Source organism: Passer domesticus, chromosome 25 (genome assembly GCF_036417665.1).
Source record: "Passer domesticus isolate bPasDom1 chromosome 25, bPasDom1.hap1, whole genome shotgun sequence".
NCBI classification, from domain to species: Eukaryota; Metazoa; Chordata; class Aves; order Passeriformes; family Passeridae; genus Passer; species Passer domesticus.
The window spans coordinates 3,886,104-3,909,855 of NC_087498.1; the positions used below are offsets into that span (position 1 = coordinate 3,886,104).

A 23,752-nucleotide genomic window follows, 5' to 3' on the forward strand; every position below is an offset into this window, starting at 1 on the left:
GGGCCAGCCCCGGGCGCTGCTTCCCGCAGCTTTCGGCTGCCCCGGGGGCTGGGGGCGCGGGCAGCTTTGGGCTGGGGGCGGGAGGAGCCGGGGGGGCTGCGAAGTGGGGGTGTCCTGCCCGCAGGGACACCCAGCGTGGGGTTCAGGGATGGGGGCACCCCCGGCTGGTGGGGGCTGGCAGCGCCCGCTTGCCACGCCTGGCGCTTTCGGGGTGCTGCTCTCTCAGCTCTGCGCCCTCCCCGCGCGGCAGCGTCACTGCGGGGGCCGGGACCTGCCCCAATTCCCGGGATTTGAACCCCCCCGGGGGCAAAAAGCGCCCCGGGAGCGGCTCCAGCCCTGTGGCAGAGCTGTGCTGGAGCCGGGCCGGGCACCCAGGGCGGCGCTGGTCGGACCGGGCGGGCTCTGGGGGGGTCTGGAGAGCGAACCCCCCGAACTGTGGGGTGCAGCTCATCCCCCGGGTTTTTAAGGTTTTTAAGGTGCCCCCGGGTTTTTAAGGTGCCCCCGGGTTTTTAAGGTGCCCCCAGCGCTGCTGGAGGGGATCGGGAGCCTGGGGAGCAGCAGCACTTTTTGGGGTGTTAGTGGTGAATGGCTCCAGAGCATGGCGTGGCACGGCACGGTCTTGGCAGCGGCGTTTTTTTGCTCAAACTTCCCCCATTTTGCTGACTGGCAGGAGGAGCTGGTGGCACGCTGGGGCTGCTGGCACCGGGGTGGCTCCGTGTCCCGGGGCCCCGGCGGGTCTGGGGAGGAGGGGGTGGACCCGGTGTGACATTCCTGGCGTGGAGCTCTGAGCCTCGCCCGTTCCCCCCGGGGCACCCCGGGAAGTGTGGGAGGGGGGCCTGGGGTGCCTGGCAGTGCCACCTCCGTGGGACGGGGCAGGGATGTGGCACGAGGTGCCAGCTGGGCCTGGGACAGCCCTGGGACAGGCTGGTGCTTGGGGTCTGAGGGATTCTGGGGTGGTTTTTGGGGTTTGAGTGGTCCTGGGGTGGTGCTTGGGGTCTGGGGGGGTCCTGGGGTGGTGTTTGGGGTCTGAGAGGTTCTGGGGTGGTTTTTGGGGTCTGGGGGGTCCTGGGGTGGTGTTTGGGGTCTGGGGGGTCCTGGGTGGTTTTTGGGGCCCAGCCCCGTGCCCAGGTGACCCCACTCAAAGCTTTGAGGTGCTCTGGAAATGGCTCTGAGAGCAGCAGGGGGGGAGGTGACATTGGGGACATCGCTGCGGGCACAGCCTGGATGGGCCGTGGCTGCTGCTGCAGCGGCTTGTGACGGTGGCCCGTGGTGGCAGCTGGGAGGTGACAGCGGCAGGGGGCGGCTCGGCCACCACTGCCCTGATTTTGGCACCTGAATGAACCCATGAGAGCCCAGGGAAGGGCTGGAGTGGCCGAGGGAGCTGGGAAGGGGCTCAGCCTGGAGAAGAGGAGGCTCAGGGGGCATTTCTGGCTCTCCCTGGCAGGAGGGGCAGCCAGGGGGGCTCGGGCTCTGCTTGCCACCCCTGGGGGTGTCCCACGCAGTGGATGTGGCACTTGGGGACACGTTTGGTGCTGGGTTAATGGCTGGGCTCGGTGATCCTGGACACCTTTCTGACCTAAACGATTCCATGATGCCGTGAAGGATCCCAAATCTGGGATTAGCAGTGTGCTCAGGGCAGGGCAGGGATGCCAGCCCCGGTGCCAACCCCAGCTGGAACCAACAGAGCAGCAAACGTGGCACCAAAGGGACTCCGTGGGTGACAAGAGACCCTGTGAGGGACACGGGGGACTTTGTGGGGGGACATGGGGACTCCTAACACCCACCCCATGGCTGTCCCCACAGCCACAATGAAAGGCGGAACACCTTCCTGCACCCAGTGACGGGACAGCTCCCCGAGGACACCTCGAGGCTTGACTTGCCAAAGTAGGTCTGCTCCCAGTGCCCTTGGGCTGGAGGGGCCGGGGAGGGCTGGGAACACTGGGGGAATCAGGGTGGGCTGGGCTGGGAACACTGGGGGAATCAGGGTGGGCTGGGATGGGAACACTGGGGGAATCAGGATGGGCTGGGGGAGCTGGGGAGGGCTGGGATGGGCTGGACAGGGGGAGCCAGGGAGGGCTGGGATGGGAGACCCAGGGTGGGCTGGGAATACTGGAGGAACTGGGCTGGGCTGGGAACACTGGGGGAACCAGAGTGGGCTGGGGGAGCTGGGGAGGGCTGGGAATACTGGGGGAGCTGGGGAGGGCTGGGCTGGGGGGGGCCAGGATGGGCTGGGAGAGCCAGGGACGGTTGGGAATGCTGGGGGAGCCAGGGTGGGCTGGGAATACTGGGGGAGCCTGGGAGGGTTGGGAATACTGGGGGAGCTGGGGAGGGCTGGACTGAGGGAGCTGGGGAGGGCTGGGAACACTGGGGGAGCCTTGGTGGGCTGGGGGAGCCAGGGTGGGCTGGGAATACTGGGGGAGCTGGGCTGGGAACACTGGGGCAGCCAAGGAGGGTTGGGAGCGCTGTGGGATGACCCCCGCGGGGTGCAGCAGCCCAGACCCGCTGACTCCCCTCTCCCGTGTCGCAGACACAGCTCGGACATGTCCAGCAAGGCGGGCAGCAAGCGGCCGGCCACCGTCCCCAGCGAGCCCCCCAACCACGCCATGGTGGCCGAGGTGCCCCCGGAGCGCCCCGGAGGCCGGGTGAGTGCCCGGGGCGGTGTGACACGGCTGTCACCAGCCCGGACAGGGGACTCAGGGAGTCTGAGTCTGAGCATCTCCTCCCGCCCCGCGCAGGCTCCGCGCTCATCCCGCAAGGGCATCGCCTTCGGGAAGCGCTCCAACTCCATGAAGAGGAACCCCAACGCCGCCGTCACCAAGAGCGGCTGGCTCTACAAGCAGGTACCCCCCCCGTGCCACCCCTCCCGGCCCCGCAGAGCCCCCGGGAGCCCCCGGAGCGCTCTGAGCACCCCTCTCCCGCAGGCCAGCTCGGGGGTGAAGCAGTGGAACAAGCGCTGGTTCGTGCTGGTGGATCGCTGCCTCTTCTACTACAAAGGTGCGGCCACCCCCGGGCCCCCGGCCACCCCCGGGCCCCCGGCCACCCCCAGCCTGTCCCCAGGGCCACCGGCACAAAGTCCCCGGCTCTTTCCGCGCTCCACCCTGTTTTATCCCGGTGTTTGCCGCGCCCAGGGGTTAATCCCGAGTTTTTCCCCGCCTCCCCCGGCAGCTCCCGGGCTCGCATCAATAATTGAGGAGGATGTTTGCGAGCCTGGCACAGCTGCGGGAGCAGCAACAGGCGGGGAGCCGATCCCACAGGTGGGACGGAGCCGGGGCGTTGGGTGGGGGGCTGCACCGGGGGTCCTTCCGTGGGTGTAACCCCCGGATTCACCCCCCCCAGACGAGAAGGAGGAGAACATCCTGGGCAGCATCCCCCTGCTCAGCTTCCGCGTGGCCGCCGTGCAGCCCTCGGACAACATCAGCAGGAAGCACACGTTCAAGGTCAGTGGCCCTGCCGGGGCTGGCAGGGCACGGCGTGGCACTGGCGTGGCACTGGGATGGCACTGGGATGGCACTGGTGATGCCTGGCAGGGTCCCCGCTGCTCTCATGGCTTTCTTGGTGGCGGGGCATGGAGCACGCTGGGGTCACCGCCATGGGTTGGATCTGAGGCACAGCGGTGTCCCCAAGGTCCCCACCCCCTCAGGGTGGGGTCTGAGGCACAGCAGTGTCCCCAAGGTCCCCACCCCCTCAGGGCCCTGCCGAGGGTTGGATCTGAGGCACAGCAGTGTCCCCAAGGTCCCCACCCCCTCAGGGCCCTGCCGTGGGTTGGATCTGAGGCACAGCGGTGTCCCCAAGGTCCCCACCTGCTCTGCAGGGCCTTGCCGTGGGTGGGATGTGGGGCACAGCAGTGTCCCCAAGGTCCCCACCCCCTCAGGGCCCTGCCGAGGGTTGGATCTGAGGCACAGCAGTGTCCCCAAGGTCCCCACCCCCTCAGGGCCCTGCCGTGGGTGGGATGTGGGGCACAGCAGTGTCCCCAAGGTCCCCACCCCCCCAGGGCCCTGCCGTGGGTGGGATGTGGGGCACAGCAGTGTCCCCAAGGTCCCCACCTGCTCTGCAGGGCCTTGCTGTGGGTGGGATGTGGGGCACAGCAGTGTCCCCAAGGTCCCCACCCCCCCAGGGCCCTGCTGGGTGCTGCCACCCCTCTCCCTGCCCTGCCTTCCCCTCTCCACGGCCGCTGTCCCCAGTTCCGGCCCCGTTTGAGCCGCTTGCCTGGCAGGTGTCACCAGCCGGGGGGGAGCTGCCACCAGCGCCCGCTCTGGGGCTGGAGAGGGGAACAGGAGTGGTGGTGGCAGCTGCTGCTGCCCCACATTCATCCCTGGCAGGCTCTGAGCTTCCCTGGCGCTTTTTGGCACCGCTGGGCACCTTTGGCATCGCCGGGCACCGTCCCCAGCCCGGCTGCTCACGGTCATGGGTCACTGTGACACTGCCTCGGGGACTCCAGCGTGCCCTCCCCGTGTCCAGAGCCGGGGCTGGGCTCCCCACAGGGCACTCCCGAGTTTTCCCAGTCTAGGGGAGGGATTTGTGGAGCTGCCCCACCTTAAACATGAGTTTTGGCTCAGCTGGGCGGGGTTTAGAGGGGAGGGATGGCATGGGGTCTGCCCTGTGCCCGTGCCCACGCTGGTGTCACCTTCTGTGACCTGGGGGTGTCCAGGGAAGGGCCTGGGGAGTCCTGAGGGAGCTGGGAAGGGTTTGGAGAGTCCTGAGGGAGCTGGGAAGGGTCTGGAGAGTTCTGAGGGAGCTGGGAAGGGTTTGGAGAGTCCTGAGGGAGCTGGGAAGGGTTTGGAGAGTCCTGAGGGGGCTGGGAAGGGTTTGGGGAGTCGGGTTTGGGGAGTCCTGAGGGAGCTGGGAAGGGTTTGGAGAGTCCTGAGGGGGCTGGGAAGGGTTTGGAGAGTCCTGAGGGAGCCGGGAAGGGTTTGGAGAGTCCTGAGGGAGCTGGGAAGGGGCTCAGCCTGGAGCAAAGGAGGCTCAGGGGGAATTTGTGGCTCTGCACAACTCCCTGCCAGGAGGGGACAGCCGGGGGGGATTTGGGATCTCGTCCCAGGGAACAGGGACAGGAGGAGAGGGAACGGCCTCAGGCTGGGCTGGGGAGGCTCAGGGTGGACATCAGCAGGAATTTCCTCCTGGAAAGGGCTGGAAGGGGCTGCCCAGGGGGGTTTGGAGTGCCCATCCCTGGAGGTGGCACTGAGTGCTCAGGGTGGGGATCGGGCACAGCCTGGACTCGATGATCCCACAGGGATTCTCCAGCCTCAATAACTCCATGATTCTGTGAAATCCCTGTTCCCTGGCACCGAGGGAAAACCTCTCAAAGCTGCTGCCCACACCCCAAGCTCTGCAGCTTCAGGATTTGGGAGAACAGTTTTGTCCAGGGAAGGGCAGAGGGGTTCCCAGCCCACTCCCACTGACCCCGTGTCTGTGTTTCCTCCTCCTCCTCCTCCTCCTCCTTCGGCGGGCGAGGATGCCAGGACAGGAGGGGTTTCTTGGTGCCACCACCACGCCAGCACCCAGCCACCACCACCTAGGTAGTGTTCCACCTTCTCGTGTTCGTGGTGCATGCAGAGGCTGAGGGACCCCGGGCTCGCCCTGCTCCCGCTGATCCCGCTGATCCCGGGGATGGATCCTTCCATTTCCCCTCCTCCCCTGCCTGCAGAGCTTCCAGAACTGCATGGGGGGCTCAGGAGGTGACCCCAGCTGGGCACGGTGGCTGCATGCTCTGGGGAGGATGGCAACTCAAGGGAGGGCTTTAATCAAACCTCGTTTTTCTGTTTTAGTTAATTTTTTTTTTTTTTTAAGAGATTGAACCATTGAAATTCTTTCAGAAGGAGAACTCTGCTTCCTCCCTTCTCTTCCTCCTCGCTTTCCCCCATCCCATTCCACAGGGGGAAGGTGGAACCTTCAAAAAACCCCTCAAATAAAGGCTCCTTCCAGCACGTTCTGGGCGGAGAACAGGCACCAACACCTTGGATCAAAACCGACCCTTTTCCTCCCAAAATACTTCCTGGGCCGAGAAACCACCTTCCCCCTCCCCCTGCATGGACGGTGCTGCTCGGGCGCTGCCGCTCCTGCTGGGCCCCTTTGCCACCCCAATACCGGGGGGCTGCTCCTCTCAGGGTGGGGGCTGGACCCAAAAAACCCCCGGGAGTGACTCCGAGGGGGATAAAACCCCACAATGAGGAGCCTGCAGAGCTTTCCCCCGCACACGGAGGGGACGCAGCGCTGCTGGCAGCCCCGGGGGCAGCGGGATGCGGTGAGGATGGAAGGGGAGCTCTGACCCTGGCTGTGTCCCCCTCCCCGTTGTGTGCCCCCACAGGTGACGGTGTGCCGGGTGGAGCAGCTGCCGGCGGGTAACGGGCAGTCGCTGTCTCCCCAGGCCGAGCACGCCGGCATCCGCACCTACTTCTTCAGCGCCGAGAACACGGAGGAGCAGGAGGCCTGGATCCAGGCCATGGGCGAGGCCGCCCGTGTGCAGATCCCGCCCAGCCAGAGGTGAGTGCCACCGCCCTGCCAGCCCTCCTGGGGACATGGCCTGTCCTTGCCCAGTGCCACCGCACTGCCCTGCCCTCCTGGGGACACGCTGCTGTCCTTGCCCAGTGCCACCGCCCTGCCAGCCCGCCTGGGGACATGGCCTGTCCTTGTCCAGTGCCACAGCCCTGCCAGCCCTCCTGGGGACATGGCCTGTCCTTGTCCAGTGCCACAGCCCTGCCAGCCCGTCTGGGGACATGGCCTGTCCTAGTCCACTGCCCAGCCCTCCTGGGGACACGCTACTGTCCTTGCCCAGTGCCACCGCACTGCCAGGCCTCCTGAGGACATGGTGCTGTCCTTGTTCAGTGCCACCACACTGCCCACCCTTCTGGGGACACGCTGCTGTCCTTGCCCAGTGCCACTGCCAGCCCTCCTGGGGACACGCTGCTGTCCTTGCCCAGTGCCACTGCCAGGCACTCCTGGGGACACGGTGCCCTCCATGCCTGGGGACATCTGGGACACGGTGCTGTCCTTGCTCCACTCCTGGGTACGTTAGAGGTGTAAGGGACATTCCAGAGAAGGGAGCTGGGGGAGTGGTGACCCCAGAAGGCTCAGAGAGGGACAGGGCATTGCCACTCACCCTTTGACCCAGAGGTCAGTGCCCAGTGCCACTGCACTGCCTGTCCCTCCTGGGGACACGGTGCCCTCCATGCCTGGGGACAATTTAGGGTGTAGGAAACACTCTGGAGAAGAGACCTAGGGAAACAGTGACCCCGCAAGGCTGAGGGAGGGACAGGGAACCACCGGCCACCCCAGGGGCACTGCCAGGCCTTGCTGACCCCCCTGTGGTGTCTGGGCACCCCCAGGCACGAGAAGCCGGACTCGGAGAACATCCCCCCCAGCAAACACCACCACCACCACCAGCACTGCAACGCCGCGCACCGCGAGCACGCCAAGGCCGAGCCCGACGCCAGGACCCGCGGCGAGGGCGACGGCCGCGGCTCGGAGAAGATGGAGCGCAAGCCGTCGGAGCGGGCGGACGGCAAGAAGGAGCCTCTGGCCAAAGCCAACGGCCTGGGCGGGCAGGAGCCGCCCTCGGAGCCGGGCAGCCCCTACCCCGAGGGGCCGCGGGCGCCGGCGAGCGCCGAGCGGCCGGCGCAGCCCAACGGGTGGCCGTACCCCTCGCCCAGCCGGCCCGGCAGCACCGCCTTCCCCCCGGCGGGGGACGGCGAGAGCGGGGCCCAGCGCCGCGGCGTCGCCCCCCCGGTCCCACCCCGAGAAGGTGGCCCAGCGCAAGAGCTCCATGACGCAGCTGCAGCAGTGGGTGAACTCGCGCCGCGCCACCGCGCCCGCCGAGGAGCTGCGCAGGTGAGGGTGCGCCAGGGTGGTCCTTGGCTCCGGGGTTGGTCCCTTTGGGAGTGTGCTGCATCTTCTTGTCTGGTTTGTGGCCTCCTGGGGGTCAGAAATCTCGTTTTTCTCGCGTTTTTTCTTTCTCTCGCCGTGCCAGCTCGGAGCTGGGTGTGGGGCATCCCAGAAAGGGGTGGGTTGTAGAGGGGCATCCCTGGGAGGAGGGAGGCCAGGATGGGGGAGCCATCACAGGATCCGTTGGAGGAGGGATACAAGGACAGGGAGCCACCAGGGGATCTCTGGGATGAGGGATGCCAGGACAGGAAGCCACCTCAGTGTCCCTGCACAAGGGAGATGAGGAGAGGAGAGGAGGCCACCACGAGATCCCAGAGAGGTGGAATTCCATAAGGGGAAGACCCCATGGAGTCCCTGGGAGGAGGAATGCCAGGACAGAAAGCCACCTCAGTGTCGCTGCAGGAGGGATGCGAGGAGAGGAGACCACCACGAGATCCTAGGGAGGAATTCCTTGAGGGAAGGATCCCACAGAGCCCCTGGAAGGAGGAATTCCTTGAGGAGAAGCTCCCATGGAACCCCTGGCAGGAGGAATTCCATGAGGGGAAGCTCCTGGCAGGAATTCCACAAGCACGGAACCCCTGGCAGGAGGAATTCCACCCATCCAGCATTCCCGCTCTCCAAGCCACCTCCTCTCGGGCTGTCCTTGCCCACCACCAACCCGGCTCTCACCTCTCTCTCCCCCTCTCCAGCCCCAGCAGGTTCTACCCCGTATCCCGCCGGGTGCCCGATTATTACTCGCCCTACTCGCCGCAGTACCCCGAGGAGTACCAGTACTACCCGCCGGGCGTGCGCCCCGACAGCATCTGCTCCATGCCCGCCTTCGACCGCGTCAGCCCCCCGTGGGCGCTGGAGGACAAGCGCCACTCCTTCCGCAACGGGGGTCCCTTCCACCCCGCCTTCGGCCGCCAGGACGTGCCGCTGTGGCTGCCGGCGCCCGCCAGGCCGCCGAGCTACCTGGACGAGGTGGACGCGGCCTCGGGCTCGCTGCGGAGGATGTCGCTGCAGCCGCGCTCGCGCTCGGTGCCGCGCTCGCCCAGCCAGGGCTCCTACGGCCGCGCCAGGGTTTACTCGCCCGTGCGCTCGCCCAGCGCCCGCTTCGAGCGGCTGCCGCCCCGCGGGGACGAGATCTACGCCGAGCCCGCCAGCTTCGTGATGCGCAGGTCCATCAGCTCGCCCAAGGTGGGCACCTGCGGGGCCGGGGTGTGGATGTGTCCCGGCCGTGTCCCCTCTGTGTGCGCGGCCCGGCCAAAGTGACGCCAAGGCCGCGGCTTGTGGAACAGGGGGGATGGGAGCCTTGTTGATGTCCTGCTAAGGGTCCCTGGTTGTGTTTGTTGGATGGGATGGGATCCGTGGGATGGGATTTGTGGGATGGGATTTGTGGGATGGGATCCATGGGATGGGATCCATGGAATGGGATGGGATGGGATGGGATGGGATGGGATGGGATGGCATGGCATAGGATCTGTGGGATGTGATGCATAAGTTGGGACCCATGGGATGGGATCTATGGGATGTGGTGGTTTTTAGAGGAAATGATGTGGAGTATTTAGAGGAAAACCAAGATTTTGCCCATGGCTTTTGGAGTAAAACCCCGATTTTGCCAGGGGGTTTTAGAGGAAAACCCTGGATTTGCCAATACTTTTTGGAGGAAAAATTTGGGAGCCCAAGATGTGCTCCCAAGCAGGGAGCACTGATTCCCCTGTCCCTTGTGCTCTCTCCCCCTGTCGCGTGTCCCTGATTTTGGGGTGGGGTCCCCTCTCTCCGCAGTACGATTACCTGGGTGACCGGCGGCCCGTCCCGCCCGGGGTGTACCCCTACCACTTCCCGGCGTCCCCCACCATCCACGACAAAATGGTACGTACCTGCTGTCCCCTGGGGGGGTGACCCTGTGACAGGGGGCACAGAGCCCACCCCGGGGACGTGGGGCAGGCTGGGGGTCCTCACTCAGGTGGCCAAGGAGGAGCTGGTGCACTCCAGGGGCAGAGCTGGGCCTTTCCTCGGTGGCTCCGCTCCCTCCTGGCCATTCCCGAAGGAATCCACGTGGGAAGGCCCCTCTGTAGGAACGGGACACCCTCGGACCCCCAGGGTGGTCCCTGGCTGAGTCCAGCCCTCCCCAAACCCCGCTCTGCTTCCTCACATCTGGCCACAGCTGCTTCGTTCTCCTGCCTCGTGTCCCCTCCCGGAGCTGGGGGGTGACACCGGGAGGTCCCCGCAGATCCCAAAACCCTGGGACGGGACCGCCCGAGGAGGGAGAAGCCTGAATTTCACCTCAGCCCGCCCATGCCGCCCATCCATCCCCGCAGCCGGAGGCAGGGTCGCCCTAGAAATAAAAAGAGAAATAAGAAATAAATCAGCTGCCCAAGGTTCCACGGGGCACATTCCCATTCCCAGCAGCATTCCCGGCCCGGGGGCCATTCCACAGGCTCCCCCCTAACTGCTTTGCTTCTTCTTTTATGTGTTTTGCTGCTCGTTTCTTGCCTGCTGGCTCCTGGTAGGATGAACTTTTAGACCTTCAGTTGCAAAGAAACCTAGAATATTTGGACCAGCAGGTAGGCGGAGCTGGCTGCCAGCCTCACCTCACCGGCTGCTTCTCGTCCCCTGCCGTGTGCCCCGTGTCCCCGTGCCCTGCTGCCATCCATCCTCACCCCTCCTGGCATCCCAGCAGCATCCCAGCAGCACCAGTTGTCTTTTTTTTTTATTTTTGGTTTGGCTTCTTCCATCCTCTGCATCCGCAGGGCCGCTCATCGCCCGGCAGAAAAGTCGCCCCCCAACCTCTGGCAGTGCCTCTGAGTTGTTTTTTGGGGGTTTTGGGGCACGTTCCGGCATTTCTGGGGGTTGTCCCGGAGCTCAGGGGGTGCAGCAGCTCTGGAACGCCCCAGGTTGGTGCTGGGCACCCGCACGGTGCCAGCGGGGCCGTGCTGTCCCCAGGGCTGGCACGCTTTGCCCGGGGTGTCCCCCGTGCCAGGGGTGGCAGGTGACATGTGGGGACTGGGGCCGTGGTGATGTGGTGGCCCCTCGGGGGTGAAAGGTTTGGTGCAGGTGGGCACCAAAATCCAGCAGAGCTCAGGTGGTTCTGGAGAGGTTTTTGGAGGAAAATCTTGATTTTGCCAGGGTTTTGGAGGAAAACCTTGGTTTTGAATGGGGTGTATTGAGGAAAACCTTGATTTTGAATGAGGTTTATTGAGGAAAATCTTGGTTTTGCCAGTGGTTTTGGAGTAAAACCTTAATTTTGAATGGAATTTTTTGAGAAAACCTTGATTTTGAATGGGGTTTATTGAGGAAAATCTTGATTTTGCCAGTGGTTTTTGGAGGAAAACCTTGGAGGAAAACTGTGATTTTGCTAGGGATTTTGGAGGAAAATCCTGGATTTGCCAGTGGTTTTTGGAGGAAAACCTTATTTTTGCCAGTAGTTTTTGGAGGAAACATTAATATTGACAGTGTTTTTGGAGGAAAACCTTAATTTTGCCAGTGGTTTTTGGAGGAAACCCCTGATTTTACCAGGGCTTTTTTGCGGGAAAACCCTGGAAGGAAAACCATGATTTTGTGTGGCGTTTTTGGAGGAAAACCCTGATTCTACCAGCAATTTTTAAAGGAAATCTGCACTGACTCCATCACAGGAGCGTGGGGAGGGGGATCCAGCTGGGAGAACTCCAGTGCCGCATCCAGGCAGTGCCCAAAGCCTCAGGCTGGCACGGAGGGAGCTGCTCCCAGCACAATCCCGACCCCGTTTGGCTGCGAATCTCCCGTGGCCGGGATCTGTGTCCGTCTTGGATTGGGGCCAGGATTTCCCACTGCAATAAAAGCTCCTCGCAGCGCCGCAGGCTCTTTAAAACGCTGCCTAAAAAGGTTTGGCATCTCCTCCTCCTCCTCCTGCTGCTCTGGCAGCGGCCTCTGGAGAGGTTAATTCGGAGTGACGCTGTCAGGGGCCTCTTTGCAAGCTCCTCCTGCTCTGTTTGCTCTCTGCTCCCTCGCCCGCTGCAGCCCCAGCAGGGTTTGGGCCCCGCTGTGGTGACAAAGCGTTGTCACCTTTGGGATTTCGGCTGGGGTCTTCCCTGGAGTGTCCTGCTGGGTGGAGCTGCAGTGCTGGTGACTTGAGTGGCTTTGTCACCTGTCACCCAGGGAGCTCGGCCACCACTTCTTGGGGACAGTCGTGTCCCCGTGGAGTGGCACAGACCGTGCCCGGCAGCAGGGATGTGCCATTCCCGGTGCCACCTGGAAAAGGGGACGCCGCTGTCCCCAACCCCAGTGTCGGTCACCTCCCCAGCACCCAGGGCCAGCCCCGGCTGGGCACGGAGCCGCGGGGCAGTGCCAGGGCCTGTCCGTGTGTCCGTCTGTGTGCCAGGCCACGCCGCTGCCGTCCCTGTCCGAGCTCGTGTCCGTCTGTGCCATCCGGCTCTGTTTTATCCATGTTTTCCCCCAAAAAAAGGAGCAACAGCAGCGCCGGGCCACATCCGGAGCCCCTGGGCCATCCCAGGGGGTGGCACTTTGCGTCCTGAGGGCTCCTGGAGGGGTCACCGCTGGCACAGGCGTGTCCCCGCTGACGCTGCCCTTTCCTTCCCTGTGTGCCGCAGATGAGCGAGAGCGAGACCCTCATCACTATGGTGAACAGGATGGTGGAGACCTCCTCCCCTAGGGCCCAGCTCTACATGCAAGTAAGGCTCCGGCCACCGGGCCCCGCATGGCTCGTGCCTGGCGGCCGTGCCACCCCCGCGCCGCCCGGGGTCACCTGCTGCCGCCCGGGGTCACCTGCTGCCGCCCGGGGTCACCTGCTGCCATCGCCACCCGCTCGGCGGCATCCGGCACATCCCGCTCTCGCTCCCGGGGGAGGCGCTGCTCCATCCCAGGCTTTGCTAATCCATCCATGAGCCATTCCAAGCCGGCAAATCCTCGTGCTGGCAGCGCGAGGTGGGCACGGAGCTGCCCCCGGGGTGCCCTGGGGGACAGAGCCACCCCTGGGGACTCTCGGACGGAGCTGTCCTGGGGACTTTTGGGGACAGAGATGCCCTGGGGATTCTTGGGGACAGAGCTGTCCTGGGGACTTTTGGGGACAGAGATGCCCCGGGAAGTCTTGGGGACGGAGCTGTCCCAGGGACTCTCGGGGACAGAGCCAGCCCTGAGGACCTTGGGGACAGAGCCAGCCCCGGGGACTCTCGGATCTGTCTCGGGGATTCCTGGGGACGGAGCTGTCCCGCGGACCCCGGACACGCAGGGCTTGGCTCGTCCTTGTTTCTCAAGGAGAAGCTGTGGGGTGGCAGGGATGCAGCTCTTAAACCAGCGGAATAATTCCTGAAGCAGGGCCAGGGAACGGCCTCTCCCGCTCCCCGGAGGCTCCTTCTGTCCCCAGCGCTGCGACATCCCCGCGGTGTCACATGGCTTGAGCCCCCCCGGTGCCACCCACCCCGGGTTGTGCTGCCCTGGGCGCTTCCTGGATGGGATTTTCCAACAAAAACGGCGCCTGTTTGCCTCTGCTGCCGGCAGGGATGCGCTGGGGGTGGCTCGGGAGCTGCGGGATGCTCCCGCGGCTGGCCGGGCTCCCTGCCCGGGGGCTCCTCATCCCCACCCGCCCCGCTCTGCCTCCGGCCCCGCGGGCACTTCCCAGCTCCGGATCCATTTGCATCCCCCCGGAGCTTTCCGTGGCTCCAAAGCGCCCTCTCTGCTTTCTAGCAACAACATCCCCTCCTGCCTATCTGCTGCCTTTCATCTCCGGCTCCGCCAGGCAGCTAATTGCCGAAGGTCCCATTAGTAATTGAGATTTCCAGGAAAGGAAAATGACTCACGGAGGAGCCGGGCGGGGGCAAACAGGCCCTGCTGCTGCTTTGTGGGTGCTCCCACTCCGCCGAGGTGGAATTGCAGCTCAATCGCGCTGCCTTTGTTTTCCCCGCCGCTGGAATGGTGGCGGTTCGTGATTCACGGGGCTCTCCCGAGCTTTTCCCCGCATCCTTCCCGCTGGGAATGGGCAGGGAGAGGTCGTGCCTTCATCCCAGCGGCTCCCGAGCATCCATGGCTCCTCTGCCCGGCTCGCAGGGAGGGCAGAGGGGGCTGGGGGCTGCCTCCCCTTCCCGGGCGAGGCGCGGAGAGCCGCGCTCACCCCGCGCTCCCCTTGCAGGTGACGCCGTTCCCGGAGCCCTACAGGGACACCCTGCAGCCCTACAAGATCAGCGAGCAGGACACCGATGTAAGAGCCCGTCCTGTCCCCGCTGTGTGTCCCCTGTCCCCGCAGCCGGTCGCTCTGTGCCCCTCAGGGGGGAATCTTCCCGAGTTTCGGTCCTGCCCCATCTCCCAGTTTGTCCCGTGTCACCTCAAAGCCCCTGCAATGACAGCAGGAGTTTGGAACCCCTCCCCCCAGAGCCATAAATCCCGTAAATCCCATCAGTCCTGGCTGCATCCCAGTGGGATTCTCACCCTCCTCATCCTCTCCCCCTCTCTCTTGCCCCGGCGCAGAAGCTGCTGGGGAAGCTCTGCGAGCAGAACAAGGTGCTGCGGGAGCAGGAGCGGCTGGTGCAGCAGCTGCGGGCTGAGAAGGTACCTGGTGGCACCTCGGGTGGCCACATGGGGACCTGGGGGTGGCACCTGCGGGGTGAGGAAGTGACGTCACCACGGGAGGGTTTGGGTTGAACCTGGACATCCAGGTGAGAATGTCCCCTGTCACCTTTAACCTGGACACCCAGGTGTGAGTGTCCCCTGCCACACCCTAACCTGGACATCCAGGTGTGTGTGTCACCTGTCACCCTTAACCTGGACATCCAGGTCAGAGTGTCCCCTGCCACCCCTGAACCAGGTGAGAGTGTCCTCTGTCACCCTAAACCTGGACATCCAGGTGTCTGTCCCTTGTCACCCTTAACCTGGACACCCAGGTGAGTGTCACCTGTCACCCTGAACCTGGACATTCAGGTGTGTGTGTCACCTTTAACCTGGAGAGCCAACTGTGTGTCCACACCCTGCCACCCCTGAACCAGGTCACAGTGTCCCCTGCCCCCCCTGAACCAGGTCACAGTGTCCCCTGCCCCCCCTGAGCCAGGTGAGCAGGTCCCCTGTCCCCCCTGGCTTGCAGGGACATCACAACCTCCCGTTCCACCCCCGATTTGCTATCCCAGGTCTCCCACCTGGCTTTGGGCCCTTCCAGGGGTGTGGCAGCCACAGCCTGGGGACATTTCTGAGCTGGGGGAGACTCCTGGTGTCCTGTTGGGCAGCCAGCACCTCGTGGCTCCGTCTGTCCCCGCAGGAGAGCCTGGAGAGCGCCCTGATGGGCACGCACCAGGAGCTGGAGATGTTCGGGAGCCAGCCCGCCTACCCCGAGAAGCTGCTGCACAAGAAGGAATCGCTGCAGAACCAGCTCATCAACATCCGCGTGGAGCTGTCCCAGGCCAGCACGGTAACCCGGGATTCAGGTCCCTTCTGTCCCTTCTGTCCCTTCTGTCCCTTCCTGGCTGGGAAACGAGCAGGGAATTCCCCTTGGCTGCCTGGGGGCCAAAGTCCTTCACTGGGACAAAGCGAATTAGGCACCCCCCAGATGCCACCTCTGCTGTGCCCTGGGCACCTCAGAGCTTGTCCCCTCTGCTGGCACCCCCTCCCCAGCTCGGGGGGCTGTGCTGGGTGCCAGAGACCCCCCTGATCCCCCCGCTGTCCCCTCAGGCCCTGGCAAACAGCACGGCCGAGTACGAGAGCCTGGAGAGCGAGGTGTCCACCCTGCACGATGACCTCTGGGAGCAGCTCAACCTGGACATCCAGGTGAGTGTCCCCTGTCACCCCAAATCTGGACAGCCAGGTGTGAGTGTCCCCTGAACCTGGACAGCCAGGTCAGAGTGTCCCCTGTCACCTTTAACCTGGACACCCAGATGTGTGTGTCTCTGTCATCTTTAACCTGGACACCCAGGTGTGTGTGTCTCTGTCATCTTTAACCTTTACACCCAGGTGAGAGTGTCCCCTGCCACCTTTAACCTTTACACCCACACCCCCCTGCCACCCCTGGTGTCCCCACGGAGATGAGATCCCCCTGTCCCCACCCCTGGGCTCTCCATGCCCATCCCTCACATCCAGCTTTGCCCACCTGGGTGCCATCGAGGGGGACAGCCCAGGGTCCCCACAGCTCTGGTGGCTTCTGGGGAGCAGATCCAGGGATTCCAGCAGGATAAAACAAACCCTGGATGTGGCCAGGGTCAGCTCCCGTGGCTGGGTTTGGGGCCAGGCCCTGCCGGGTTTGGGGTTGGCACCGGTGCCCCCGGGACCCCTCTGAGCTCTGCCTCTGCCTGTCCAGAACGAGCTGCTGAACCGGCAGATCCAGAGGGAGATCTGGCGCATCCAGGACGTGATGGAGGGGCTGAGGAAGAACAACCCCTCCCGAGGCACCGACACGGCCAAGCACAGAGGTGAGGGGGCTGTCCCTGCTGGGCAGGGTGAAAACCCTCGTTATTATCTTTAATTATCTTTAATTATCTCGTTCCTCCGCAGTGGCCCTGGGCCCCTCGGGCACGTACAGCTCCAACAGCCCTGCCAGCCCGCTGAGCTCTGCCAGCCTCACCAGCCCCCTGAGCCCCTTCTCCCTCATCTCCGGCTCCCAGGGATCGCCCACCAAGCCCGGCCCCGGCGAGGTCAGTGACCCTGGGGTCCCCTCTGTGTCACCAGGGGGGTGGCAGGCTGCTGGGCACAGCTGCCCGCCCTCCCGGCTCTGCCTGGTGACATGGATGGGCGCTGGTGTCCCCTGGTGACTTTGGGGTGCGTGGTCCTTGCAGGGCTGTGTGTCTGGAGGGGCAGGAGCAGCTCCTGGTGCCACCACAGCTGCTCTGAGTGCCCTCAGCCCAGGCTGGCACCACTTCACGCACAGCATATTAATTTAGGGCACAATTTGGGGACTCCCCGACCCCTCCTGGCTGCACAGAGGTGACACCAGTGCCCGCAGAGCTGCCAAGAACCCTTCACTGGCACAGCCCCGAGCCTGGGCACGAGCAGCAGGATGTGGCACCCCGGAGTCACTCCCTCTCCTCCATCCCTCCCTTCCTCCAGGACGCTCCCGCCGTGTGTCTGTCTGTCTGTTCTAACTCTTCTCTTCCTTCTCTGCTCTCCCGCCCGGCGCTCTGCCCGCCCCAGGAACCGGGCCCGCCTCGGCCTCCCCTCCCCAAGTCCTACGTGCCCCTGGAGCCTCCTCCGGCCGTGCCCCCGCTGCCCAGCGAGAGCCGCCTCCGGCCGCACCCCGCCTCCCCCTCCTGGCAGCGCGGAGAGGCCAGGCGGGGACAGGTACCGAGCCTTCCTCCTCCTCCTCCTCCTCCTCCTCCTCGTGGCACGGAAGGCGCTGGGGTGAGGCAGGAGCTGGAGCTGCCAGCCCTGGATGCACAGGGACAGCGTGGAGGTGGCACTTGGTGTAGGGAGAGTTCGGAGGTGGCACCTGGTGTGGGGACAGTGTGGAGGTGGCACCTGGTGCAGGGACAGCTCTTCATCCTGCCCTGCCACACCCCTGCTGTCCCCAGCAGGTGGCCACGGTCAGGACAGGGATTGTCCCCTCCTCGTCCTCCTCCTGGGGAGGTTGTCCCCGGCTGTCCCCTCTGCTTTGCTCTGCCTCTGTCACTGTCCTTCCGTGTCCATGTGGCAAAGCTGGATTGGGGAATTCCTGGTGGCACCTCGGCCGTGTGTGGGGACACAGGTGACAGGAGCGTCCCCACGGCCAGGGGTGGGGACGTGTGACCGTGGGAAAGCAGCGGCTGTGCCGAGCTGGGGAGGGGCACGGTGCCAGCGCCGGTGGCACAGAGGTGGCTGTGTCATCCAGGGTGTCAGGGTGAATTTTGGGGGACACACGGGGCTGCTGGCCTGTTGTCACACCCCCCTGTCACCCCAGCAGTTCTCGTGGGATGCCGGGGGGGAGGACCCCAGAACTGTCCCTTTGCTGGCCCTCGTGCCCCTGTGTGACCCCATGGGAGCCCAGCACGGAGCCAGGCTGTCCCTGTCCCCAGCTCCTGGCGGCCGTGCAGGGATTGTCACCCTGTCCCTCACTGTGGGCACAGCGCTGGGTGCCCACCCCGACAGGAGGGGACAGAGCAGGGACAGGAGCAGAGCCCCCCCAGCCCCTCTGCCCGCAATTCTGGGGGGCTCTGCTCCCACCTGGCTGCTGTCCGTGTGTCCGTGGAGTGTGACCATGGTCTGTCTGTGCCCCTCAGAGCAGCGGGTGTCCCCTCTCCGTGTGTCCCTTGTGTGTCATCCCAAGAGCAGTGGCTGTCCCCTGTCTGTGTGTCCCTGATATGTCCTCTGTGAGCAGCGGGTGTTCCCTGCGTGTCTCTGATCTGTCATCCCAAGAGCAGCGGGTGTCCCCTGTGTGTCCCTTGCCTGTCACCCCACAAGCAGTGGGTGTCCCTGTCCATCTGTCCCTGATCTGTCACCCCACGAGCAGCGGGTGTCCCCTGTGTGTCCCTGATCTGTCACCCCAAGAGCAGCAGGTGCCACCTGTCTGCATGTCCCTGGTCTGTTTGTCACCCCAAGAGCAGCAGGTGTCCCCTGTCCGTGTGTCCCTGATCCCAAGACCAGCGGGTGTCCCCTGCGTGTCCCCTGCCTGTCACCCCAAGAGCAGCAGGTGTCCCCTGTCCGTGTGTCCCTGATCTGTCACCCCACAAGCAGTGGGTGTCCCTGTCCATGTGTCCCTTGCCTGTCACCCCAAGAGCAGCAGGTGTCCCCTGTGTGTCCCCTGGTCTGTCACCCCCAGAGCAGTGGTTGTTCCCAAGCAGAGCGTGTCCCCGTGCACAGCGTGTCCCCGTGCACAGCGTGTCCCCGGGCAGAGCGTGTCCCCGGGCAGAGCGTGTCCCCAAGCAGAGCGTGTCCCCAAGCAGAGCATGTCCCCAGACAGAGCGTGTCCCCAAGCAGAGCGTGTCCCCGTGCAGAGCGTGTCCCCGTGCACAGCGTGTCCCAAGGCCGGGCCGGGGCTCACGGGGACCTCTCCCCCCGCACAGCCCAAGCCCGGCTCGGAGCCCAGCCTGAAGGAGCCGCCCCGGCCCAGCGGCCCCGGCCCCGCTCCCGAGGCGCTCCCGCAGGGCCGGCCGGAGCACGACGGCGACAAACAGGCGGCGACAAACAAGGGTACGGCACTGGGGACCCCGCCAGCACCCCGGGGTGGCACCGGGACCCTGCCCCGGGTCACTGAGGCTCATCCCGCTGTCGTGGTGTCCCCGCAGTGGGAATCGTCCCCCCCAGGACCAAATCTCCGGCGGAGGAGGAGGCGGTGCCCAGGAGGAACGGGCTGGCCAACGGGCTGGGCTCCCGGGTACGGCCGGGCTGGGGGAGCCCAGGGGGTCTGGGGGCTCGGCTGGGGGGCTGGGGGAGCCCAGGGGGTCTGGGGGCTCGGCTGGGGGGCTGGGGGAGCCCAGGGGGTCTGGGGGCTCGGCTGGGGGAGCCCAGGGTGGCCGGGGGCTCAGCTGGGGGGGGCTGGGGGAGCCCAGCGGGGCTCCGCTGCAGCCTGGGGACAGGAGTGTGGCTCCGTGTGTCACCATGCACCTCCTGGAGACCCCCAGGGTGAATTCAGCACCTTGCCCGCTGCTGGGGAGTGACACCCTGGGAATGACATCCCCGGGAGTGACACCCCGGGAGCGACACCCCGGGAGTGACATCCCGGGAGTGACATCCCTGGAGTGGCATACCGGGAGTGGCATTCCGGGAGTGGCATTCCGGGAGTGACGTCCCAGAGTGACATCCCGGGAGCGACATCCCGGGAGTGACATCCCTGGAGTGGCATACCGGGAGTGGCATTCCGGGAGTGGCATTCCGGGAGTGACACCCCGGGAGTCACACACATCCCAGCGGCTCACGGCAGAGGGGGGTGGCACTGGGAGGATGTCACCGGCCACCCGCGGGTGACCGTGAGGCTGGGCTGGTCCCCAGGAGAGACCCAAGAGCGCCGCGTTCGCCGCCGAGACCAAGGTGAAGATGAGCGTGGAGGAGCAGATGGACCGCATGAAGCGGCACCAGAGCGGCTCCATGAAGGAGAAGCGGCGCAGCCTGCAGCTCCCCGGGCCCCAGCCCGACCCCCCCGGCACCAAAACCCCCTCCTCCTACAAGGTGGTGAGTCCCTGAGCCCGGCCCAGGGAGCGGCGGCGACACCGCGGGGTGGCACCGGCGACAAGGCGCCGCCCCCTGGGGGACGCTGAGCGCGACGCGGTCCCCCCGCAGGTGCGGCGACACCGCAGCATCCACGAGGTGGACATCTCGGACCTGGAGGCCGCGCTGCGCTCCGACGAGCCCGGCAGGGTGTACGAGACGCCGCAGGAGGAGATCGCCCGGCTGCGCAAGATGGAGCTGGAGCCGCAGCACTACGACGTGGACATCAGCAAGGAGGTGAGCGCGGCGTGTCCCCGGGGTGGCAGCAGCCCGGAGCCGTGTCCGGGCAGGGTTGGGGGTGAGCAGTGCGGGCTGGGGTCCCCAAAGTCCAGCACAGGCACCCCCTGAGGTCGTGCCGCTGTCCCCAGCTGTCCACGCCGGACAAAGTCCTGATCCCCGAGCGCTACGTGGAGCTGGAGCCCGAGTCGCCCCTCAGCCCCGAGGAGATGAAGGAGAAGCAGAAGAAGGTGGAAAGGATCAAGACTCTCATTGCCAAGTCCAGGTGAGGCTGCAGTGCCCACGCTGGCTGTGCCAGGGGTCATCCTGAGGGGCACTGACCAACCTGTGACCTGCACCACTTCCCTGGGCACCCTGAGGGGCTCTGACCACCCACCTATGACCTGCACCCCTTCCCTGGGCATCCTGAGCAGAACTGACCATCTGCCTCCATCCCTTCTCTGGCCATCCTGGACAGAACTGACCACCCATCTCCATCCCTTCCCTGGGCACTGAGGGCACTGACCACCCACTGAACCCCTTCCCTGGGCATCCTGAGCAGAACTGACCACCCACCTGCAACCTGCACCGCTTCCCTGGGCACCCTGAGGGCACTGAGCACCCATCTCCATCCCTTCCCTGGCCATTCCAAGACCACCCACCCACCTGCCCCCCTTCCCCTCCCATCCCAGGGGACCCTGCCGCCCCTCTCCCATCCCGTTTTGGGGGTCCTGGCGGGGTGCTGACCCCGGGTGCCGTTCCCAGCCTGCAGAACGTCATCCCCCTGGGCGAGGGGGAGGTGGACGCCCCCCAGGACCCCGAGGTGCAGCTGCAGGAGCAGGAGAAGAGGATCGAGATCTCCTGTGCCCTGGCTGCCGAGGCCTCGCGGCGCGGCCGGATGCTCTCGGGTGAGCCACGGGGGCCTGGAGGGTCAGACCCTGCAGGACCCTGGCACAGCGAGGTGCCAGGAGGGCAGGGGCGTGAGGGCAGGTGTGGATGTGGCAGCAGAGTGGGCAGCAGAGGGGTCAGCCTTGGGACAGGGGCACAGGGGATGCCAACAGCTCCTGAGATCCCGGGGGGAGCAGCTGGGCACAGCTTCAGCACGAGGGTGGGAGTGCCTGCCTGGGTGGCATGAGGTGGCGTGAGATGGCTGGGCAAGCACGGTGGCACCGCACGCAGGGAGGTTGTGGTGTCACCCCAAGCCCAGGGAATTGTGGTGTCACCCCAAGGCCGGGGAATTGTGGTGTCACCCCGTGCCAGAGGGACTGAGGTGGCACGGGCTGGCACCTTGTGGCTGTGCATGGTGGCGCTTCATGCTGGGGGCGGGGGGATTGTGGTGGCACGCTGTGCCCAGTGAGCATGGTGACATCCTGCACGTGGCTGACCGCGGTGCCACACTGTGCCCGAGTGCCCACGGTGCCACACCATGCCTTGTCCATGAGGAGCCCTGCCGGGAGCTCACGTGTGCGTGCTGTGCCCAGCTGTCACTCTCTGTCCTTCCTGCCAGCTGTGGCTGTTTGTCCTGCCAGCCATGGCTCTCTGCTCTGCCAGCTGTGACTCTGCTCTGCCAGCTGTGGCTGCTTGTCCTGCCAGCTGTGGCTGCCCTGACAGCTGCGGCTGCTTGTCCTGCCAGCTGTGACTCTGCTCTGCCAGCTGTGGCTGTTTGTCCTGCCCAGCTGTGGCTCTGCCCTGCCAGCTGTGATTCTGCCCAACCCGCGCTTGCTTCCCCCCTTTCCTTTCTCTTTCCTCCCTGCCCCTGCCCTCCTCGCTGTCCCCTCCGCTCTGTCCCCTCTGCTCTGTCCCCTCCCCGCTGTCCCCTCCCCCCTGTCCCCTCGGCTCTGTCCCCCCCTCTCTGTCCCCTCCCCGCTGTCCCCTCGGCTCTGTCCCCTCGGCTCTGTCCCCTCCCCGCTGTCCCCTCCGCTCTGTCCCCCCTCTCTGTCCCCTCCCCGCTGTCCCCTCCCCGCTGTCCCCTCCGCTCTGTCCCCCCTCTCTGTCCCCTCCCCGCTGTCCCCTCCCCGCTGTCCCCTCCGCTCTGTCCCCCCTCTCTGTCCCCTCCCCGCTGTCCCCTCCTCTCTGTCCCCTCCCCGCTGTCCCCTCGGCTCTGTCCCCGCCCCGCTGTCCCCCCTCTCTGTCCCCTCCCCGCTGTCCCCTCCCCGCTGTCCCCTCGGCTCTGTCCCCTCCCCGCTGTCCCCCCGCTGTCCCCCCGCTGTCCGGTGTCCTCAGCCTGTCCCGTTCTCGTTTCCAGCTCAGTGTGCCACCCCCAGCCCTCCCACCTCCCCAGCCTCCCCGACTCCACCGACCAACCCCCTCTCGTCCGAGCCGCCCCGGGCCGACGGCAGCCACCTCATGCGGGTGTGAGCCTGTGACGTAAGCACCTCTTCTCTCTGACGTCATCCCCCCATCCCCGCGCTGCCACGTCAGCCCCGGCTCCTCCATGGACCGAGCGTCCCCCCCAAAAAGCCGAGGGGGGAAATGGGGGGGCCCAGCATGAAACCCGGGGGGTCCCAGCCTCCCCCCGCTCCTCGGAGCCGCGTGTCCCCCGGGGGGTGGGTGCGGGGTGGAGCCCCCCGGCTCAGCCCCCCCGTCCTGTCCTGTCCCCCCTCCCCAGCTCAAGCCCTGGCTGCTGCCGGCGCCGTCAAGTTCCACGGGGCCACGTTTTAGTCCCCTCCTGAGGTGACACCGGACCTCTCGCCACCGTCCTCGGCTCTCCCGGACCCCCTTCCCTCCCTCCGGCGGCGACAGCAGCGGGACAGGCGGCACCCCCGGGAGCCCTGTCCCGAGGAGGCGGGCGGGGGCCGCGGTTGTCCCCAAGGAGCCCCCAGGGCTGTCAGCGGCCACCGGGACACACCCGGACAGCCGGGACTGTGGCCACAGGGACAGCTGGGACAGTGGCCACCAGGATAAAGCTGTGACAGCGGCCACCAGGGCACACTCAGACAGCCATGACAGTGGCCACCACGACAGCTGTGACAGTGGCCACCAGGACACACCTGTGACAGTGGCCACCAGGACACAGCTGTGACAGTGGCCACCAAGACACACCCAGTCAGCTGTGACAGCGGCCACCAGGGCAGCCATGACAGTGGCCACCAGGATAAAGCTGTGACAACGGCCACCAGGACAGCCATGACAGTGGCCACCAGGATAAAGCTGTGACAACGGCCACCAGGACAGCCATGACAGTGGCCACCAGGACAGCTGTGACAGTGGCCACCACGACAGCTGTGACAGTGGCTACAAGGACACAGCTGTGACAGTGGCCACCAGGACACACCTGGACAGCTGTGACAATGGCCACCAGGACAGCCATGACAGCAGCCACAGGGACACACCCAGACAGCTGTGGCAGTGGCCACCAGGACACAGCTGTGACAGTGGCCACCAGCCCAGTGGCGAGCGCAGCACTCCTGGGACGGCCCCCAAGGCCTGTGAAGGGGCTCTTGGGGTGGGGACCCGCCTGTCCCCACCGCGGATGGTGCTGCCACCTCCCAGCAGACCCGGATGTGCCCCCCGGCTCCTCGGGCACCATTTCCCCTCCCTGAGCCCTGACCCTGGTTTTGGAACCCGTCTGTGTCACCAGCGGAGGGAG

At 65.6% G+C, this 23,752-nt stretch overlaps 1 protein-coding gene and 2 long non-coding RNA genes across 3 annotated transcripts; 2 read left to right on the forward strand and 1 right to left on the reverse strand.

Annotated features, from left to right (window-relative positions):
• Window positions 1–1,803: 1,803 nt before the first annotated feature.
• Window positions 1,804–23,752, forward strand: PLEKHA6 (pleckstrin homology domain containing A6). Its single transcript, XM_064398861.1, is given in 27 exon segments — window positions 1,804–1,884; window positions 2,528–2,642; window positions 2,736–2,840; window positions 2,922–2,994; window positions 3,337–3,437; window positions 6,365–6,480; window positions 7,323–7,707; window positions 7,709–7,824; window positions 8,568–9,057; window positions 9,646–9,732; window positions 10,374–10,427; window positions 12,450–12,530; window positions 13,985–14,053; window positions 14,320–14,400; window positions 15,101–15,250; window positions 15,511–15,606; window positions 16,133–16,244; window positions 16,327–16,466; window positions 16,963–17,109; window positions 18,807–18,933; window positions 19,029–19,117; window positions 19,732–19,911; window positions 20,020–20,184; window positions 20,316–20,449; window positions 20,929–21,071; window positions 22,409–22,530; window positions 22,772–23,752. Coding segments are annotated over 25 exon segments (3,456 nt in total). The 5' UTR covers window positions 1,804–1,884; window positions 2,528–2,540; the 3' UTR covers window positions 22,522–22,530; window positions 22,772–23,752.
• Window positions 3,444–4,810, forward strand: LOC135286004 (uncharacterized). The gene is made up of 3 exons (XR_010350580.1): window positions 3,444–3,624; window positions 3,916–3,975; window positions 4,099–4,810. It is a non-coding gene; the product is annotated as an uncharacterized LOC135286004 (long non-coding RNA).
• LOC135286005 (uncharacterized) lies at window positions 12,489–13,131 on the reverse strand. Its single transcript, XR_010350581.1, has 3 exons — window positions 13,000–13,131; window positions 12,645–12,839; window positions 12,489–12,604 (listed from the first exon to the last, which is right to left on the reverse strand). It is a non-coding gene; the product is annotated as an uncharacterized LOC135286005 (long non-coding RNA).